General features: G+C 39.0%; 1 protein-coding gene across 1 annotated transcript in view; it reads left to right on the forward strand.

Moving 5' to 3' along the window:
* Nucleotides 1-1,468: 1,468 nt before the first annotated feature.
* LOC121445719 (phosphorylase b kinase regulatory subunit alpha, skeletal muscle isoform-like) overlaps nucleotides 1,469-19,073 on the forward strand; it is a gene marked incomplete at both ends in the record, with an annotated part of 37,525 nt that continues 19,920 nt past the window's right edge. Inside the window, 2 exons of the mRNA XM_041647865.1 lie at nucleotides 1,469-1,547; nucleotides 7,018-7,152. Of these exons, the coding sequence (XP_041503799.1) occupies nucleotides 1,469-1,547; nucleotides 7,018-7,152 (214 nt within the window). The remainder of the gene's footprint in view (nucleotides 1,548-7,017; nucleotides 7,153-19,073) is intronic.

Consider the following 19,073-nt stretch of genomic DNA (forward strand, 5'->3'; position numbering starts at 1 on the left):
TAATTCTCCTTTTTCTACACCTATTATTCTTAGGTTTGGTCTTTTTATTGTGTCCCAGATTTCCTGAATGTTTTGTGATGAGAATTTGTTGGATTTGCTGTTTTCTTTGACTAGTGCGTTTATTTTTTCTATGGTGTCTTCAGAATCTGAGATTCTTTCTTCTATCTCTTGTATTCTGTTGGTTATACTTGTCTCTGTAGTCTCTGTTCTTTTACCTAGATTTTCCATATCCAGCCAGCCCTCGGTTTATGTTTTCTTCATTGCCTCCATTTCAGTTTTCAAGTCTTGAACTGTTTCCATTATCTGTTTGATTGTTTTTTTTTCTTGGTTTCCTAGGGTATCTTTTATGGATTTACTCATTTCTTCAAACTTTTTGTTATTCTTCTCATCCATTTCTTTTTTTTTTTTTTTTGGTTTTTTCGAGACAGGGTTTCTCTGTGGTTTTGGAGCCTGTCCTGGAACTAGCTCTTGTAGACCAGGCTGGTCTCGAACTCACAGAGATCCGCCTGCCTCTGCCTCCCGAGTGCTGGGATTAAAGGCGTGCGCCACCACCGCCCGGCCCCTCATCCATTTCTTTAAGGGAGTTTTTCACCTCCTGTTTAAGGGACTCTTTCACTTTCATAATGTCAATTTTTTCTACTTCTTCTGGATTAGGGTGTTCAAGTCCTCCTGTTGTAAGTTCGCTGGGTTCTGGTGTTTTCATGTTGTTTTTCAGATTGTTAGAGGAATTCTTGAATTGGTGCCTGCCCATCTCTTCCTTCAAATGATCTCCGATGGATCTTCTGATACAGGATCAGGGCCCCTTGCTGGCCAGGGACCTCACAGACAAAAGGAGTTTCTTCATACTGGGTTGGCCTTAAGTCCAGTTAGACATCTGTTGTTTGCTTCCATGAGATATGTACCACTACTGGACCTTGGGGTCATTGTGGTTCATAGTTTCACAGCTGGTCAGGACTATTGATTGGTTTTCTTCCTTAGCAGCTTGCATGGCACTTTTGTCATTTAGAGATCTAATCATCAGGTAGGAAGCTTTCAGGTCAGTTCCAGCTCAGTTGATTCCTGATTGTATGGTGTCTCAGCTATTGGGTCTTACCTTCAAGTTCTAAGAGGCAGCCAAGGGAGATTGCAGTAGTGTGTGTGTGTGTGTGTGTGTGTGTGCGCGTGTGTGTGTGACGCGCGCGCGTGTGTGTATACACACATACGTGTGCACGCGCATGCATACACATACACACACATATATCCTCTCTCTCTCTCTCTCACACACACACACACACTATATGTATGTTTAAGTAAGCATGAAATGTTCCTGTGGCCTTTTCAAACATCCTTAATATTATTTATCCCTTCACCTTTTGTCTCCCTTTGTACTGACCTCCTTTTCCCTTTCCATTTAACTTCTGAGCTATCTCTCCATTGCCTTTGCTTTATTTTTGAGGCTTATTAATTTTGTTTTGTGCATTTTCTTCAGGGATTTTTAGCTCCTGGAGAAATTGATCCCCTGAATCGTAGGTTTTCTACTGTGCCAAAGCCAGATGTGGTGGTTCAAGGTATGTATTACTCCCAGCAATAGAAATTTTATATTAAAGGTCTGATTAGGGGGAAAGATTTGGGGACTTTGTGTTAGGGTTCAAAAAGTATGTAATAAATGTGGTTCAATTTTGTTTCAAAATTACGGTTAATAATAAACAAATAAAAGATGATCTCAGAAGATTATAAAATATTTGATACGACTTATTTCTGGAAACTTTAAAATTTCATGATATGTTATTCCCCTGGTTACTGTTACTTTCTTTTTAACCACATTTTCTGTTTTTCATGCTAGTATTCCTTTATTTTCATAACCTCCTACGCATTTATATTTTCTCTGTTTTAGACTGTTAGACCTGCATCCCTCATAGTTCATTTGCTTCTGACCATTGCCTCACTGGGGAGTATGTCTACAATTTTTTAAATGTGAAGGTATATACATTATGCAAAACACTGAGCTGAATACTCTAAACATTAAGAAATCCAAGTCTTTGGGTGTGTGTGGTAGTACATGTGTTTAATCATAGCACTTGGGAACCAAAGGCAGGCAAATCACTGTGAGTTCAATAGTAGCTTGTTCCATATCAAGAGTTCCAGGACAGCCAAGGATACATTACCAGACTGTCTTAGGGTTTCTATTGCTGTGAAGAGACACCACAACCATAGCAATCCTTCTAAAGGAAAAACATTTAATTGGAACTGGCTTATACTTCAAAGGTTTCATCCATTATCCTGGTGAGAAGCATGGTAGCACACAGGCAGACATAGTGCTGGAGAGGTAGCTAAGAGTTCTATATTGGAATCAGCAGGCAGCAAGAAAAGGGAGTGAGCCACTGACTCTGGCTTGGGCTTCTGAAATCTTAAAGCCTACCCCAAGTGACACACTTCCTCCAACAGGCAGTCCAACAAAGTCCACACATCCTAATCCTTTCAAATAATGCCTGTGAGCCTGTGGGGGGCATTTTGATTCAAAACCACAGGGACCCTTTCTCAAAGGACAACTATCCTAGTCTAATATCTGTGAATAATCTTTATATGATGAACACAAAGCTGGCCTCTTTTGTCATCCTCCCCTCCTTTTACCTCTCCCAGAAAAGGTCAATATTTTTACCTTCCTTGTTTCTTTTGAAAATATTAACCATCGTCCTTGTTTGTGAGAGTAGACATCTTGATGTGAATTTTCACTCTCCAACATCACTCCTGAATATGGTGTGTCCTGCTGTAAAGCTTCTTAAGATATTCCTAGTCATTTGACTTTTCGGTTGATTCTGAATGGAAAATCCAACATGTTTTCTAAAGCATCTTATACTTGACACTCTGTGTGATCATATAGGTAGTCTTTGCTTCTCAGTGTCTCTAGCAAATGTTTTATAAAGTGTAGCATGAATAATAAAAACCAAGAGACAGAAATTGGACTTCAACCATTATTCTTCATCCCCCATGAGAAGGTATGTTTTCCTTTGAGGTTTAAACCTTCTAGCTGTGCTGATATTCTCTTTGTTCTAATTCATAGTTTATGACTTTGAGGTTCAATTCACAGCCTTCTTTCTCTTCCCCAAATTCTGTCATAAAACTAGATTTCAGCATTGGTATGGATTTAATCTACTATTTTTAACCTTAAAATTTTTTAATATCATGACTCTAGAACCCTTTCTCTGTACCTCTATGTTTGGTACCCCATTCTAGTTACTTTTCCTTTTGCTCTTATGACCAAACACCATGACTAAGGCAGCTTATAAAAGAAATCATTTAATTTGGGGCTTAGACTTCCAGAAGGTTAGAGTTCATGAGCATCACATTGGAGAGCATGACAACAGGCAGTCAGGCATGATGCTGGAGCACTAGCTGAGAGCATACATTCATATCAACAGATAGATGGCAGAAAGAGAGAGAACTAGCTGAGAATGACGTGGACTTTTGCTACTTCCTCTGACACACTTCCTTCAAAAAGGCCATACCTCTTAATCCTTCCCAAATGTTTCCACTAATGGAGACTAAGCATTTAAATAAGGCCTCTGGGGCCCTTCTCATTCAAACCACCATACACACCACTGGTCAAATTTTGGACCTTATAGGTATTCTTGTGTTCTGCTAACAATGCATCTCAGCTTTCTTTTTCTTCCTTTTAAAGTTGTCTCTAATTTCTGTAAGTCTGCTCTTTGTACCTAAAGATCATCTCAATATTTTGATCATCTAACTACTCCAATTACTGCTGCCTCATACTTCTGCTCTATCTCCCAAAGTGTTATAGTTCTAGAGCAATCATGTGGTCTACACTTTCTTATCCTATACCTACTAAAAGATATTATAAGGGAAAAGCACATGATGAGCAGAGTGGTGGCATTGAACAACCATGGTTCCCAACTCAACTTCTGGTTTGTTAGTCTTTGTTCTTATCTTTAGTCAGTATTTTCTTTATTCACAGCCAGTATAACAAAGTACTCGATTTTGTTCAGCTGTGCCCTGTTTTCAACCTAATATTTGGACTGATACTTCATGCCTGATTATTCTAATATTCTGATTTTTTTTCAATTTCCCAACACTTCCCACCCCCAGCATTCTTACCCATCCTTGCTTTCTTTTTTCTAGTCTCAGAAAAAGGTGCTCTCCTATTCAATACAAATTTCCCTGTTGGTGCTTCATCCTATATTCTTCTTTACAAACAATCCTTTTTGAAATATTAAGACTTCCCCCAATCCAGTTTCTTTATCTACTATGTTAATCTCCATTTGTGGCTTCTTTTCACATTGATATTTCTGTCTCTTCATAGTCTATTAATTCTCCAGACCTTTAGAGCCTGGTTTAATACTCTGAAAATATTCTTGCTTAGTTTCCAGAGACCTTGGTATTGTCAGTATTAATAGATATTTTATAATCGGTATATTAGCAGCAGATCTTTTAGATCAACTTGTTATTTATCATTCTAGAAACTGAATTTCCAGAGTGTCCATGTTATGCTTTTGTATATCTCCTTCAACCTGTTTTAAGTACTTTTCTACCTTATTCTGGACTTTCTTTTCTTCCTTTTCCCTTGAACTATTGGTATTTCTGGGAATTCTGTCCATAGCCTACCACTTGTCTTGCTCCTAATAATTAGTCATATTCCCCACCTTCTTCAGTCTTCCTTCACTTTCACATGATGACCCTACTTCCTGTGCTAGAAAGAAAATATAAGCTATAAGACAATAACTTATCCTTCCCCCCCCCCAGACTTTGCTATCTATCTAGTCCTGAATTTTCTCAAAGTTATATTCTGGGTCCTCTTCTCTTGATAATATATTTTTGTCCCATCTCATCTGTTTCTAATGTCTTCTGACAGTCCCACATGTTTCCATGCACTGTAGACTAAACATAACTAAATTTGATCAGCTGGTTCCTCCTACTGCATCATCTATGCCTACGATTCCTTCTGCACCTCTATCATTAAATGGCACATGATACTCCCAGCTACACAAATGAACACTTTCAATTCATATTTATTCTTCTCTGATATTCTGTATTTATATAACAAGTTCTAGAATTTTACTTCTCCAGTCATTCTGAAATCCATCCTGTTTTTGACAATTCCAATAGCTTACTATTAATGTAAGTTATCAACATCTCCTCCTTACATTACATTAATTTTGAACTGATGTTTGCCTTCCGTCGAGGCCCAGTAATGCCTGTCAATTCATTCGATTCTTTTAAAAATTACTGTAGACCACACAAAGAAATGGCCATTCATTCTTTAATTATTGAGTGTATTATTTTTAAGGTACAACTCTGCAGGGGCTTCCTATCTTAGCTCTCTCGGTATGGCTTACAAGGACTCTGTATGATCTAACACTGGACCTTGTATTTTACTTCATTTCTCACCACTGTTCCTCCACACTCCATTCCTATTACAAAGGAATTTTCAGAGCTGTGGGTTTAGTTCAGTGGTACAAGTGGCTGACTGTTCTGTGAAGGCTTGGATTCATTCCCTAGCACAATAGGAAGCAAAACAATAAAAGCTAACTTTTTGTAACTTTGTACATGCTGTCTCTTTAATCTGAAACAGTTTCTCCCTTATTTTTACCATCACCTCTCTCAGAATAACTCCTTTCTGTTCTCCATCAGGACTCATTATGCCTATGTATATATCCGTAGCATCTGACATTTGACTCTAAATATTTTATAAATATAAACAAGAATTTAGTTGCTTGGGTTGAATGTACTCCTAGTGTCTCAAAGGGTTATTTGCTTGCTTCTCCTTTAACCCCTTCTGTTCCTGTAAACAACTCTATTGCTCCCTATAGAACCCTGCAGTTCTATAGAACGCAGCTTGGGAAACAGTTCCCAACAATAATATACAAAACTTTAAAATAACACCTATTCTTCCATGATTAGCCTAACCCCTATCTACTTTTCCATTTTCATGTCTTTTACTGTTTGGTAAGATCTTTCATACTATAACATTGAAGTCTGTGTAGGTTTGCTACTGTCCTCCCCAACATTCCTATCAACTTTAAAACAGTTATGCGTATGGGCATTTTGCCTGGATGTATGTGAGTACCTGGTGCCTGTGGAGTCCCGAAGAGGGAATCAGATCCTTTGGAACTGGAGTTAAAGAAGTTTATGAGCTATCATGTGGGTACTGAGGACTAACCCTGGGCCCTCTGGATGAGATGCCAGTGCTCTTAATTGCTGGTCTGTCTCTTCAGCCCCTCATTCATTTTTTTCCTCCTGACCATTTTACTCATTATTTCAAGTCCAGTTAGCCACCAGCTCTTTCAGGCTACCTTCCTTTATTTATTTATATTTTAGTGCATATGGGTGCCTTGTCTTCACGTATGTCTGTGCACCAGTATGTGTACCTGGTGCCCTCAGATGACATCAGATCTCCTGGAACTGAGTTACAGATAGTTGGTTCTAAGCCACCATGTGGGCATTGGGAACAGAACCTGGGTCCTCTGGAAAAGCAAGAGCTCTTAAATACTGAGCCATCTTGTGGTTAAAATTTTCCATTTCAACATGGAGTCTCATAAATACTGAAAGTGCCTTTCAGTAGGCACAAATAGGTACCTAGTCAAAAATCAAGTCTCTAGTCGTGTTATTACTTTCCCATTTATGTAATATTTTAATCTAGAATAATTACTGATTAGTCAGAATTCCTTAGCAATAATTTCCTCCTCTTTCCTCCTCTAAAAGAAATTATGCACTTGAAAATATTTTTAAGGGTCTGAAGAGATGACTCAGCTTAACTATTGGAAGCACTTGTTCTTCCAGGGGACCTACCGGGACCAGGTTCACTTCCCAGAATCCACATGGTGGCTTATAACTGTTCATAACTCCAATTTTAGGGGATCCAATACCCTCTTCTGACCTCCATTGGCACCAGGGTAGCATACGATGCGTGGACAGACATACATATAGGCAAAATACTCATACACATGAAATAAATCTAAAAAATATTTTTAAAGTTTCTACTGAACAAAAACCTTCTGTTAACTTCATCTTTCTTTCCGATAGTGTCCATTCTAGCTGAAACAGAAGAAATCAAGGCCATTTTGAAGGACAAAGGAATTGATGTGGAGACCATTGCCGAGGTGTACCCTATCAGAGTACAGCCAGCTCGTATTCTTAGCCACATTTATTCCAGTCTAGGTAAGGAGGTTGGCCAGCTTACTAGAATTAAAGTGTTATGTGATGCTGGCTGGTTTCTTTCTATTAACCTGCTACTTTAATTGGATCCAAAAAGGAATTTAGTCTCTGGAATTCCAGTTTCTGAACCCATCATTTTTGAGGTTGATAATTTTAGATGTACTTTATGCATACTTTGTCATGTAGCACATACTTGTTTTCAGATAATATTATATCCTTATTCTAAATGTATATTTGACTACCATGTTCTCCCCTTTCTTAGGACTTATATTTCTATTTTGAAGACACGCTAATTTTATATAGAGTAGTGATCAAGGAACTTGTTTTAGGCCTTTTATACTTTTTCATGTAGTAAACAAATTATTATAATAATTCCTTAATTTACTATATTTTGTAAATAGTTATTATTTTATTAAATTTGATGATGAATTTTTGTATTAGACAAATTGCAACACTGTTAACTGAAAGTGATTCAAGGGCTGGGAGTAAAAAAATAAGACAATTCAACATTTCTGAACTTCAGGTACTGGTCTCTAGTACCTATGAACATTACCTTATATGGCAAAAGAATTTTGCAGGTGTAGTTAAATTAAGAAACTTGAGTTGAAACTGTTACTCTAGATTATTGAAGTAAACTCCAAATGCAATCATAGGGACATATCGGGTTACAGAATTAGCTTTGATATAACAGAAATAAAGGACTGAGTATATTAGTCAGGGTTCTCTAGAATAACAAAACTTACAGAGTGAATTAATGAATATATATATGAATTAATGAATGAATAGATATGTGGGATTTATTAGACTGACTTACAGGCTGTGGTCCAGCTAGTCTAACAATGGGTGCCTATGAATGGAAGGTCAAGAATCCAGTAGTTTTTTTATTCATAAGGCTGGGCATCTCAACTGGTCTTCAGTATACAACAGAATCTCAAAGAAATAGGTTCTAATGCCAGTGAAGGAGTGGACTTGCTAGTGAGGGTGAGAGCTAGCAGGCAGAGAGGGAGACTTGTATAGAAGCTTCCAGCAGACGGTATAGCTCAAATTAAAGGTGAGTCTTCCCACCTCAAAAGATCTGGATTAAAGGTTTGTCTTCCCACCTCGAAGATGAAGATTAGAAGTGAATCTTTCTGCTTCAAATGTTTAAGCAAAAATTCCTCACAGGTGTGCCCAGCCATTTTGGGGGTTTTACTTAATTCCAGATGTAGTAGCCATCACAAGTCTACCCCTTGTCCACTTGACAAGCAATCATATCTCCTTATGTCATGATTAATTTCCAAATGAAAAACAGTAACCAGGTCGTAAGTATGATATAACCAGGCCTAGTATGATATAACTATCCTACGTACATCCACAAACTTATTATATTTAACCAGGTCATAACAATGCTCAACATAATATGACTACCCTCCTACAACTCCAAATGCAGATTTAGAATAGATGACAATGGCACTCAAGGGATATCCTTTTATTATCTCAAATTTAAATGTGATAATCATTGACATTCTCTTAATTGTTGTCAGACTACCTGATAAAGAAATTGAGGAAAGAAAACACAAATATCTTTACAAATGTATTCCTAATGAACTATGACAGAAATGCCTATTATAATCCTCATTTATGCAACTGTTTGTGTATTCTTAGCTGGTATTTATAGCTACCTTCCTCTCCTACACCTTCTGTATTTCCTCTACCCTCAGCAAGCACCTCAGCAGGTCTTGGCTGTTTTCCTAGAGGAGTGACCCATACCATTATTCCTGAGTGGTCCTGTACCGTTTGTCATCCTACCTAGATGAAGTGGTTGTAGTTTCCCAATAACATCACAGGACATAATAGCACCAAGAGACATCGTAAGGATCTCCTGGACTCGAGACACAATCTTTCTTTTTTTATTTTTATTTATTTATTTATTTATTTATTTATTAAAGATTTCTGCCTCCTCCCCGCCACCGCCTCCCACTTCCCTCCCCCTCCCCCGATCAAGCCCCCCTCCCTCGTCAGCCCGAAGAGCAATCAGGGTTCCCTGACCTGTGGGAAGTCCAAGGACCACCCACCTCCATCCAGGTCTAGTAAGGTGAGCATCCAAACTGCCCAGGCTCCCACAAAGCCAGTACGTGCAGTAGGATCAAGAACCCACTGCCATTGTTCTTGAGTTCTCAGTAGTCCACATTGTCCGCTATGTTCAGCGAGTCCAGTTTTATCCCCTGCTTTTTCAGACCCAGGCCAGCTGGCCTTGGTGAGTTCCCAATAGAACATCCCCATTGTCTCAGTGTATGGGTGCACTCCTCGCGGTCCTGAGTTCCTTGCTCGTGCTCTCTCTCCTTCTGCTCCTGATTTGGACCTTGAGATTTCAGTCCGGTGCTCCAATGTGGATCTCTGTCTCTGTCTCCTTTCATCGCCTGATGAAGGTTAATATTCAGGAGGATGCCTATATGTTTTTCTTATTTAGCTTCTCTAGGATCACAAATTATAGGCTCAATGTCCTTTATTTATGGCTAGAAACCAAATATGAGTGAGTACATCCCATCTTACCTCCATTGTGGAGCAGCAATCTAATGTCCCCTTAGTAATCTGGATCATTCACCCCTCCTAACACTTAGCCTGTTGGTTTAAGGTCATCAGAAGTCCAAAGTGTCCAGAGGGGAGTCTGAACTTCCAGTTCAATAATTTTCACTCTCCCTTTTGTGGAATAAAAACTTCTAGGCCAACAGAACTAAAGGTTATAGGAACAGGGAGCAAAAACTTTCCTAGTGGATCAGTGGTGGTAATAGTGAGTAGAACTATTCTGTTTTCTATCCCTTTATTCCTGGACCTATGGATTCTTGTTATGGGAGAAACAATACCATAATTTGGATGCTAATTCAAAGCATATACCACCTTCTGGAAAATCCTGTTCCAACTCTTGATATTTCTGTGACTTAATTGGCACTGTAACTCTGTCTTCAAAAGGCCATTTCATCTTCCTATCAATCCAGCTGCTTCAGGATTGTGGGAACATGGTAAGACCAGTAGTATCTTCCATTATTGTGGGCCCACTTTCACACTTCTCTGGCTGTGAAGTGACTTTCCTTGGTCAAAGGTGGTACTGTGTGGAATACCACGGATAAGGCATTCTGTAAGTCCATGGATGGTGGTTTTAGCAGAAGCAGTGCATCCGAGAAAGGCAAATCCATAACCACAATAAGTATTTACTCTAGTAACAACAAAATGTTGGCCTTTCTATGAAAGACATAGTCCAGTGTAGTCAGCCCGCCATATCTGAGGCTCAGTGTTAGTCTCTGTTTTTTCTGGATCTGGCATTCAATAACAACTACAGCCAGGGCAGCCTTGGTGAGTGGTAGTCCATGGTGCCAAGTCCAGGCTGGCCTCAAACTTGTGATCCTTCTGCCTCCACCTCCTTCAGCAAATCCTATACCAAAATTGACTATTAATATGGCCCATTAGGCCCTGACTAAAGTGTTCAACTGCTTTCCTAATCTAAAGTATGTTCCACCAGTAAGCAGCATGGTCAAGCCTGTCATGGCAGTATCACACTCCCAGGTACCAACTGCTGTCTCGATCACTGTTCTTTTGCTGAAACGAAACAGCATGACCACAACAACTCTTATAAAAGAAAACATTTCATTGGGGCTGGTTTACAGTTTCAGAGGTTTAGTCCATTATCATCATTGTGAGAAGCATGGTGTCATGCTTGGCAGACATTGTGCTGGAGAAGGAGCTGAGAGTTCTACATCAGGATCCACAGGCAGCAGAAAGGCAGAGTCACTGGACCTGGCTTGGGCTTTTTAAACCTCAAAGCCCACTCCCAGTAACGTATTTCCTCTAACAAGGCCACCTCTCTTAGTCCTTTCAAAGAGTGCCACTCCCTGGTCACCAAACCTTCAGATCTTTGGGGGCCATTTTCATTCAAACCAACAAATTAGGGTTGTAGTGCTATGAGGATTACCAAGAAATTTCCACAGCCTTTTGAAGTCAGGATTGCCAAGGAATGAATTCTCTCCAGATGGAACCAACCACAGTTATACCTTATTCTGATGTTTGAATTCTAAATTCAGAATTTAAGCCTTTAGGTAAATGATGGCTTGCTGAGCCAGGAAAGTATATATGAGTATTCCCATTTTAAAATGTAAAACACCTCAGGTTCCAAGCATTTAGGATAAAGAATATTTTACCTGTACCAGCAGAAATACTCCAGCTTAGACTAAAAGAGACAGATGACAAGCACAGGACAAGCTGAAAGAAGTTTTGGATTTCTAGAATTCTGCAGCGGGGAAGTAGACTGATGCGACTGCTCAGCTGCAAGCTCATGCTGCTTGCCGAGTGAAAAGGAGGTTAATGCAAAGGGAAGACTCTTGGGTTGTGAGGGTGGAACTTCGGCTCAGACGGGACCATCGAGCTACAGAGGACTACTGCTAAACCTTGAAATCGAATGACATGCCTACTTGGGTCTCAGAGTTTTTTGGTACTGCTAACTCTTTTCTTCCTTCCATTTTCTCTTTTTTTATGATGGGAATGCCCATCATTTGTAACCAATCCTGTCCTGCTACTGTATTTGAGGAGCAGAAATTGTATTTTCTAGCTAGAATTGAATGGAATGAAATAGAATAGAAATGGAATGGAAAGGAATCTTGTCCCAGAATGGCATATACCCAGATTCATATCTCATTAAACTCTTATTTGGACTTTTGGGGTGATAATGTTGGGAAGAAATTAAATTTGGTCCAGTGATATATGTTAAAGAGTTTGGGAGATCCTGAGGTGGGATAAATGTATTTTCTATGTGGAAGAAATGTGTATACTCAGGGCCCAAGGGGTGGACTGTGGAACTATGAGTAATGTCTCACCCCAGACATCCATTCATAATCCAGGAAACCTATGAGCATTATATTATGTGTCAATGAAGACTTAGCAAATATAATTAAGAATTTTAAGATATGGAAGAATATTCCTCCGATCTCAATTACTCAAGTGGGCTCTAAATGTAATCACACATATCTTTTAAAAAGGGAATCAAGAGGAAGATCAAAAAATAGAAGTAGGAATTTTGATGACAGAAGCAGGAGATGGGAGTGATGAGGCTGTGAGAAAGGGAATATTAATATCTAGATCCTGAAATGTAGAAACTGAAAAAGCCAATAAATGGATTTCTCCCTGGATACTTAGGTTTTATTTTAGCTCTGTAATGCTAATTTTGCACAACTAGTCTCTAGTACTAATAAGGATTTGTGTTGTTTTTTATAAACTTTTAAATTACATTTATTTATTCATTTTAGTGTGTGTGTGTGTTCTCGTGCCATGATGCATTTATGAAGGTCAGATGACAACCTGCAAGAACTGATTTTCTCCTTCCACCTAGGGATTCAACTCAGGTTATCAGACTTAGCACCAAATACCTTTACCCACAAAACCATCTCTCTAGCCTAAACTTGTACTGTTTTAAGCTATTATATGTGTGATAGTTCATTTCAGTACCAATAGGAAATTAATATAATCTTAAATCAAGCTACAAGAGGTCAGTTTTGTAAATATTAGATTTTTTATTAAGTATATATAGCTCAATAGTAAAGTGCTTATCTGCCATGTACAAAAAAAAGCCTTCACTACCTAGTACCTCACTCCAAAATATGTAGATTGCCACATAAGAATCTTAGCAGTCTCTTTAAAGCATCTTGTGACCCAGCCCACAATTATATTAGCACTAAGGAGGCTAAGAAAGGAGGATTGTGTATCTCAGCCTGGACTCTGGTGCAAGTTTCAGACCAGCTTATGCTACAAAGGGAGACCTTGTCTACAAACTATTATTGCAACAGTTTCACAATAACAAAATTGCTTTAAATACACATCCAGCAGCAGCTGTACTCCTACCAAGGAAAAGGAGATGCTTCCTCACTAAGTATGACAGTTAAGTAATTATCTGCCTTGTTTTAGATACTTAGGAGTTAATGGGCAGCTCCTTTTTTATCTTGTTTTTCCTCTGTCTATCTGCCTGCCTGCCTGCCTGCCTGCCTGCCTGCCTGCCTGCCTGTCTGTCTGTCTATCTATCTATCTATCTATCTATCTATAGACAAGGTCTCATTATGTTGCCCAGGCTAGCCTCAAATTCCTAGTCTCAAGTGACCCTCATGCCACAGTTTCTCAATTGCTGAGTGTAGGTGTCCACCTACCATGTTCAGTTATTTTTAATTATGGGATGATCTGCTTTATGAATTTATTAAACTTACTATTAAACAGAAATATTAATAAAAATTCTTTTCTAATCTGTTAGTGCACCTAAGTACTTTTTATAGTGTACATAATGTGTTCTGTTGTGTTTATCTTACTTTTTCTATATGTATCATCTAATATTGAAATAGACATGTTATTACATAAAATTATAATAATTATTTCTTTATTTTTAATTGTCTGTGTTGTTTCCAAAGCTTTTATCCTTCTATAAATGCCAATGTGTAGATCATTGTTTCTTTGGAGTATATTTCCAGAACAGGGATTCTGGGTAAGGATAAGATTAGTTTCCTAGCATTTACAACATACTGGCAGACTATTCCTCAGAAAACCAACTAATTTTTTATTTTTATATTAATAAGATAAAATATTAAAAACCATTGATTTTTATATTAATAAGATAAAATATACCTTTCTGTTTTTGCTACCCAACCAACATTGGCTTTATCATTTATTTTGTTAGACTAATAATTTTTAAATACAAAATTATTTAAATTTCATTTAATTCCAAGCAATAGCACATTTTCCATTATCCTTTGTTTTTAAACTCCTTTCTACTAGTTCATGATTATATAGGAGGGACTACATACTTTTGTATATATTAGTTCCAAAAAATATATCCCCAGGCATGGTAGCTTGGCAGTAGGATTATTGTAAGTTATAAGCAAGCCTAGGCTACTTAGTGAGTTTCAAGCCAGCCTAAGCTAGAGTCTGAGACCCTGTCTCAAAAAGCCACATGTATACATGCATACATACATACATAACACATGCATGTATATATATGTAGTGGAGAGAGAGAGAGAGAGAGAGAGAGAGAGAGAGAGAGAGAGAGAGAGAGAGAGAGAGAGAGAGAGAGAGAGAGAGACACTCCTGGATGAACCTAAGGGCTAAAATGCCATACCTCTGAAACTCTGACACTGCTTTAAGTTTTGATTTGGTTTGTTTCAGTTTGGTTTGGTTATGAGTTAAGGTCATACTATATAATCCAAACTAGACTCAGACTTATGACCATCTTTTCCAAGCCTCCCAGGTGCCAATTCCAGGTGTGCACCACCAGAATCCTCTCCCCTTATTCTTTAAATTTAGATTAGGGCAAACTTTTATTACTCAGATGTGTAATATGTGTGTTTACATATATGTATTTCATTTGTATAACTTTTTAAATATGAAATTCATTGTATGAAATATTTTTTCACTTAGGAACTGGGAATTGTCTTTAGTTTTACCTGAATACGTACACTGTTCTGGTTCTCATCAGTTTTTAGAAGTTGTAAGTTATCTGATTACCAACTGACATGTACATACTGACTTCTGGAGATTTAAAAAAAAATACAGAAAAAAAAACAAAAAAAATACAGAAAAGAACCCAGAAAAAAAAAAGATTTTAGAACACTCATAATTTAACCACTGAAGAGGCCATTGTTTTTGTTTGCAGGTTTTTGTTTATATTAAGCTTTTATAAAATGACTTGTTTTTAGAAGAATGTTTTCATAGAGTAGACATTTCAGTCTGGCTCTTACAATCTTTCCACCCCCTAACACCATGTTTCTGCTATGATCCCGAGCCTTGTGTGCTGGAGTTGTGTTATAGATGGATCAGTCGGGTCTGGGTACCACACAGTCACTTGTGGTCTGCATTTTGAACACTTGTAGTTTTGTATAATGATCTTTCGCTATTGATTTTATTAAGCTGTACATTTTTCTCGACTTCCCTCCCTTCCTCTCCCCTGCCCTTCTACCCTCTGCAAGGAGATTTTTTTTTGTTGAGGAATAAGAACTATACTTATCTGTGGGTATAAGGATCAATATTTAAAGTATAGTTAGATGCCAGGATCCAGCCTCAGCTCAGGTTCAGGTCCTGACACAGGGAAGGGGTATCAGCACAAGGAAAAACTCTGACCACCAGGTGCACAGGACTCAAGTTACACTGAATAGCTTGAGAAGGTCCCATGTCTTAATCTTTCTGTAAAAGGCAGACTTTGATAAGGCATTATTTTCCCATTGGACTGTACCATACCTCTTTACCAGTATAAGTGTATGGTAAAGATGAATCTCTCCATCCCACATTTTACATTGCATTTTTTCCATTGGATCATACCAGATTTTATCATTGATTCTATGTGCTTGGTGTCCAGGGAACTTACTCTCAACGGTTGGCACTATGTGCATTCCTGGGACTTTTTCCTTATTCTCTGCATACATGCCTTACTCTCCCTTCCAGAAGTGAGAGACATGGTTAGTGTTTCAAGTATTGTTTTTTCACCTAACTGTCTCTATTTAGAGACAGAAAAGTTCCCACGCTTAGGCATTGTAGTTAGTAATTCCAGATAAGAGATTTCAGAAGCATTAGTTTGCCTGCTGAGTATTAGGGGAAAATATTTGAGAAAGAACAAAATTTCCAGGGAAAATTACAGCTGTTTCATGTGTGACTGACAAAGTAAAACTAAAAACTGCCTAATAAAGCAACAATATAATGAGAGAGAAAAGTCTACAAGCTGCATGAATTTTGCAAATTCTTGCACTGTCCCATTGTCTCCTGGTCCTTGTCAAGTAAGAATCCATTTCCACTGGTGCCTTGCCCTGAGGAAAGCCACTGAACAGGTAGTCATATGCTGATCTGAGACGAGGCTGCACAGCTCCAACAATAGGAATTATGAGGGTCACTAAAGTGCCATAACTTCACTAGTCCCAGGTAGCTGGCCAGGTTTCCAGTACCAGGTACAATTTCACTGTTGTTGAGTAGATCTTAGTTCAGTTAGAGAGCTGTTGGTTACTGCGGTGGTATGTGTGCTACTATTGCACCCTTAGAAATAGCACGCCACGCTGGTCATTGCTTTAGTTCACAAACATTATACCTGAGCAGGACTACTGGTTGCTTCTCTCCATTGTGGACTTGCATATTGTCTCCTAGTACTATACTATGAAAGCTAAACCTCAGGAAGGAGGTATTCAGGTCAGACCTCGCTTGGATGCTGCATCCTTCATCTTTTGTTCAAAGTATATTGTGTCTTTAGCAATAGAGAGTTATCTTCAACTCTGGGAGGCAGCCAAGGGCAACAGCAATTGTTTATGTTGTAGGAGTCTGACCAACAATTCAAAAGGGAGCTTTTCCTGCATGGTATATACAAACTTATATGTATTATATGTAGTTTTAGATAGATCAATTATATTTCTTATGACTTTTCAGGACATTCTAACTTACTTTACCCTCTTTCTATATTTATCATCTTCCCCCTCCCTAACTAGAGCCCCTCATTTTTAAATTTTTCTCATTCAGATGACTTAAACCCTACTTACACCTCTCTTCCCTTCTCTATTGCTCTCTGCCCCATGTAGTAGTCCCTTTTTACTTTCCTGGTTACTGCAGTTACTTCAGGCTATATACGCACATTTAAAGACCTGGAGCTAGGAACCACAGATGAGAGAGAACCATGACATTTATCTTCTGGGTCTGAATTACCTCATTCAATATAGTTCCAAAGACTGATGATAATAAAAGAAAATATTGAAGAAAAAGAATGTTAAACTTTTGATATATTGTGCCACAATTAAAAGCATAATTTCAGTGCCAATGAGATGGCTCAGCAAATAAACTTACTAAGCAAGTCTTTAGACTTGAGTTCCATCCCAAGAACCCACATGAAGTTGGAAAGAAAGATCCAACACCGCAAAGTTGTCCTCTGACCCATGCATGTGTACCTTTGCACATACATTTACACACATCATGCACATACAATAACAAATAAAAATTTAAAAGCGTGGATCTTTCGGCGCCAGGAGACCCAGCATTGGGGTGAGTTTCTGGCCCACGGCGCCAGCCTGGGACGGGGAGCTCGGGGGTTTCTTGGCCCCCTGTCCTGCTTGGGCTCTCTGCAGGGCCTCTACTCCCCGGGTGCTGCCTCTTTCTTCCTGGCCCACCCAGCTTCCGTCCAGAGCCCTCCCCACTTCGCCCCCACTGCCCTCTTTTGGCGCGTGGCATCGCCCAGCCCAGCCTATCTGGGCGCTGGGTCCGAGTACCCGGGGCTCCCGGGCGGGCAGCAGTTCCTTTGTTTCTGTGGCCTGCCTGCACCAAGCGGGGTAGGCGCTTTGTCTGCGAGCTGCCCAACCAGCACGGAGGCCTGATCTTTCGGCGCCAGGAGACCCAGCATTGGGAGAGCCAACATTGGGGAGAGACAGCGTTTGGTAGGCAAGGAGACCTGATCCGATAAAAGAAGATCCATAGGAAGCATGTGGAAGAAGAGATGGGCCGACGTCAAGGCAAGAATTCGCCCAACAAGCTGAAAAGCAACATGAAGCTACCAGAAACAAGCGACCTCACAACGGGAGGACAAGAACCCCTTAATCAAGAGGAAGGAGAAAAGATTGACTTCATGAAAGTGATTGACACCCTAAAACAGCATGTAAAAAACGCCCTTATAGAAATGGATGAGAAATATAACAGAAAGTTTGAAGAATTGAATAAATCAGTGAATGATACCCTAGAAAACCAAGGAAAAACAATCAAACAGATAATGGAAACAGTTCAAGACCTGAAAACTGAAATGGAGGCAAAGAAGAAAACACAAACAGAGGGCCGGCTGGACATGGAAAATCTAGGTAAACGAATAGAGACTACAGAAACAAGCATAACCAGCAGAATACAAGAGATAGAAGAAAGACTCTCGGATTCTGAAGATACCATAGAGAAAATAAACATACTGATCAAAGAAAACAGCAAGTCCAACAAACTCTCATCACAAAACATTCAGGAAATATGGGACACAATAAAAAGATCAAACCTAAGAATAATAGGAGTAGAAGAAGGAGAAGAAGGGCAGCTCAATGGTCCAGAAAATATATTTAATAAAATTATAGAAGAAAACTTTCCCAACCTAAAGAAAGATTTTCCTATGAAGGTGCAAGAAGCATACAGAACACCGAATAGGCTGGATCAAAAAAAAACATCCCCTCGCCATATAATTATCAAAACACAAAGCATACAGAATAAGGAAAGAATATTAAGAGCTGCAAAGGAAAAAGGCCAAATTACTTATAAAGGTAAACCTATCAGACTTACACCTGACTTCTCCATGGAAACCATGAAAGCCAGAAGGTCCTGGATAGATGTACTGCAGAAACTGAGAGACCATGGGTGCAAGCCCAGATTACTATACCCAGCCAAGCTTTCATTCACTATAAATGGAGAAAATAAAATTTTCCAGGATAAAAACAAATTTAAACAATACGCAGCCACAAATCCAGCCTTACAGAAAGTAATTGAAGGAAAATCACTAACCAAGGAGTCCAACAATGACCACAATAACTCAGACATCTAGAGACCCTTCACCAATACAAAACAAAGAAGGGAAACACACAAACTCTACGACTAAAAAAAAAATGACCGGAGTTAACAACCACTGGTCATTAATATCACTTAATGTCAATGGACTCAACTCACCTATAAAAAGGCACAGGCTAAGAGATTGGATAAGAAAACAGGATCCAACATTCTGCTGTTTACAAGAAACACACCTCAACCACAAAGACAGGCACCTACTCAGAGTAAAGGGCTGGGAAAAGGCCTATCAAGCAAATGGACCTAAGAAACAGGCTGGTGTGGCCATACTAATCTCTAACAAAGTTGACTTTAAACTTAAATCAATCAGAAGAGATGGAGAGGGGCATTTTATACTCATAACAGGAACAGTTCATCAGGATGAAGTC

The sequence above is a fragment of the Microtus oregoni genome, unplaced genomic scaffold, assembly GCF_018167655.1.
Source record: "Microtus oregoni isolate MIOR12 unplaced genomic scaffold, Mior012 000380F_ref0000358, whole genome shotgun sequence".
Classification (NCBI taxonomy): domain Eukaryota; kingdom Metazoa; phylum Chordata; class Mammalia; order Rodentia; family Cricetidae; genus Microtus; species Microtus oregoni.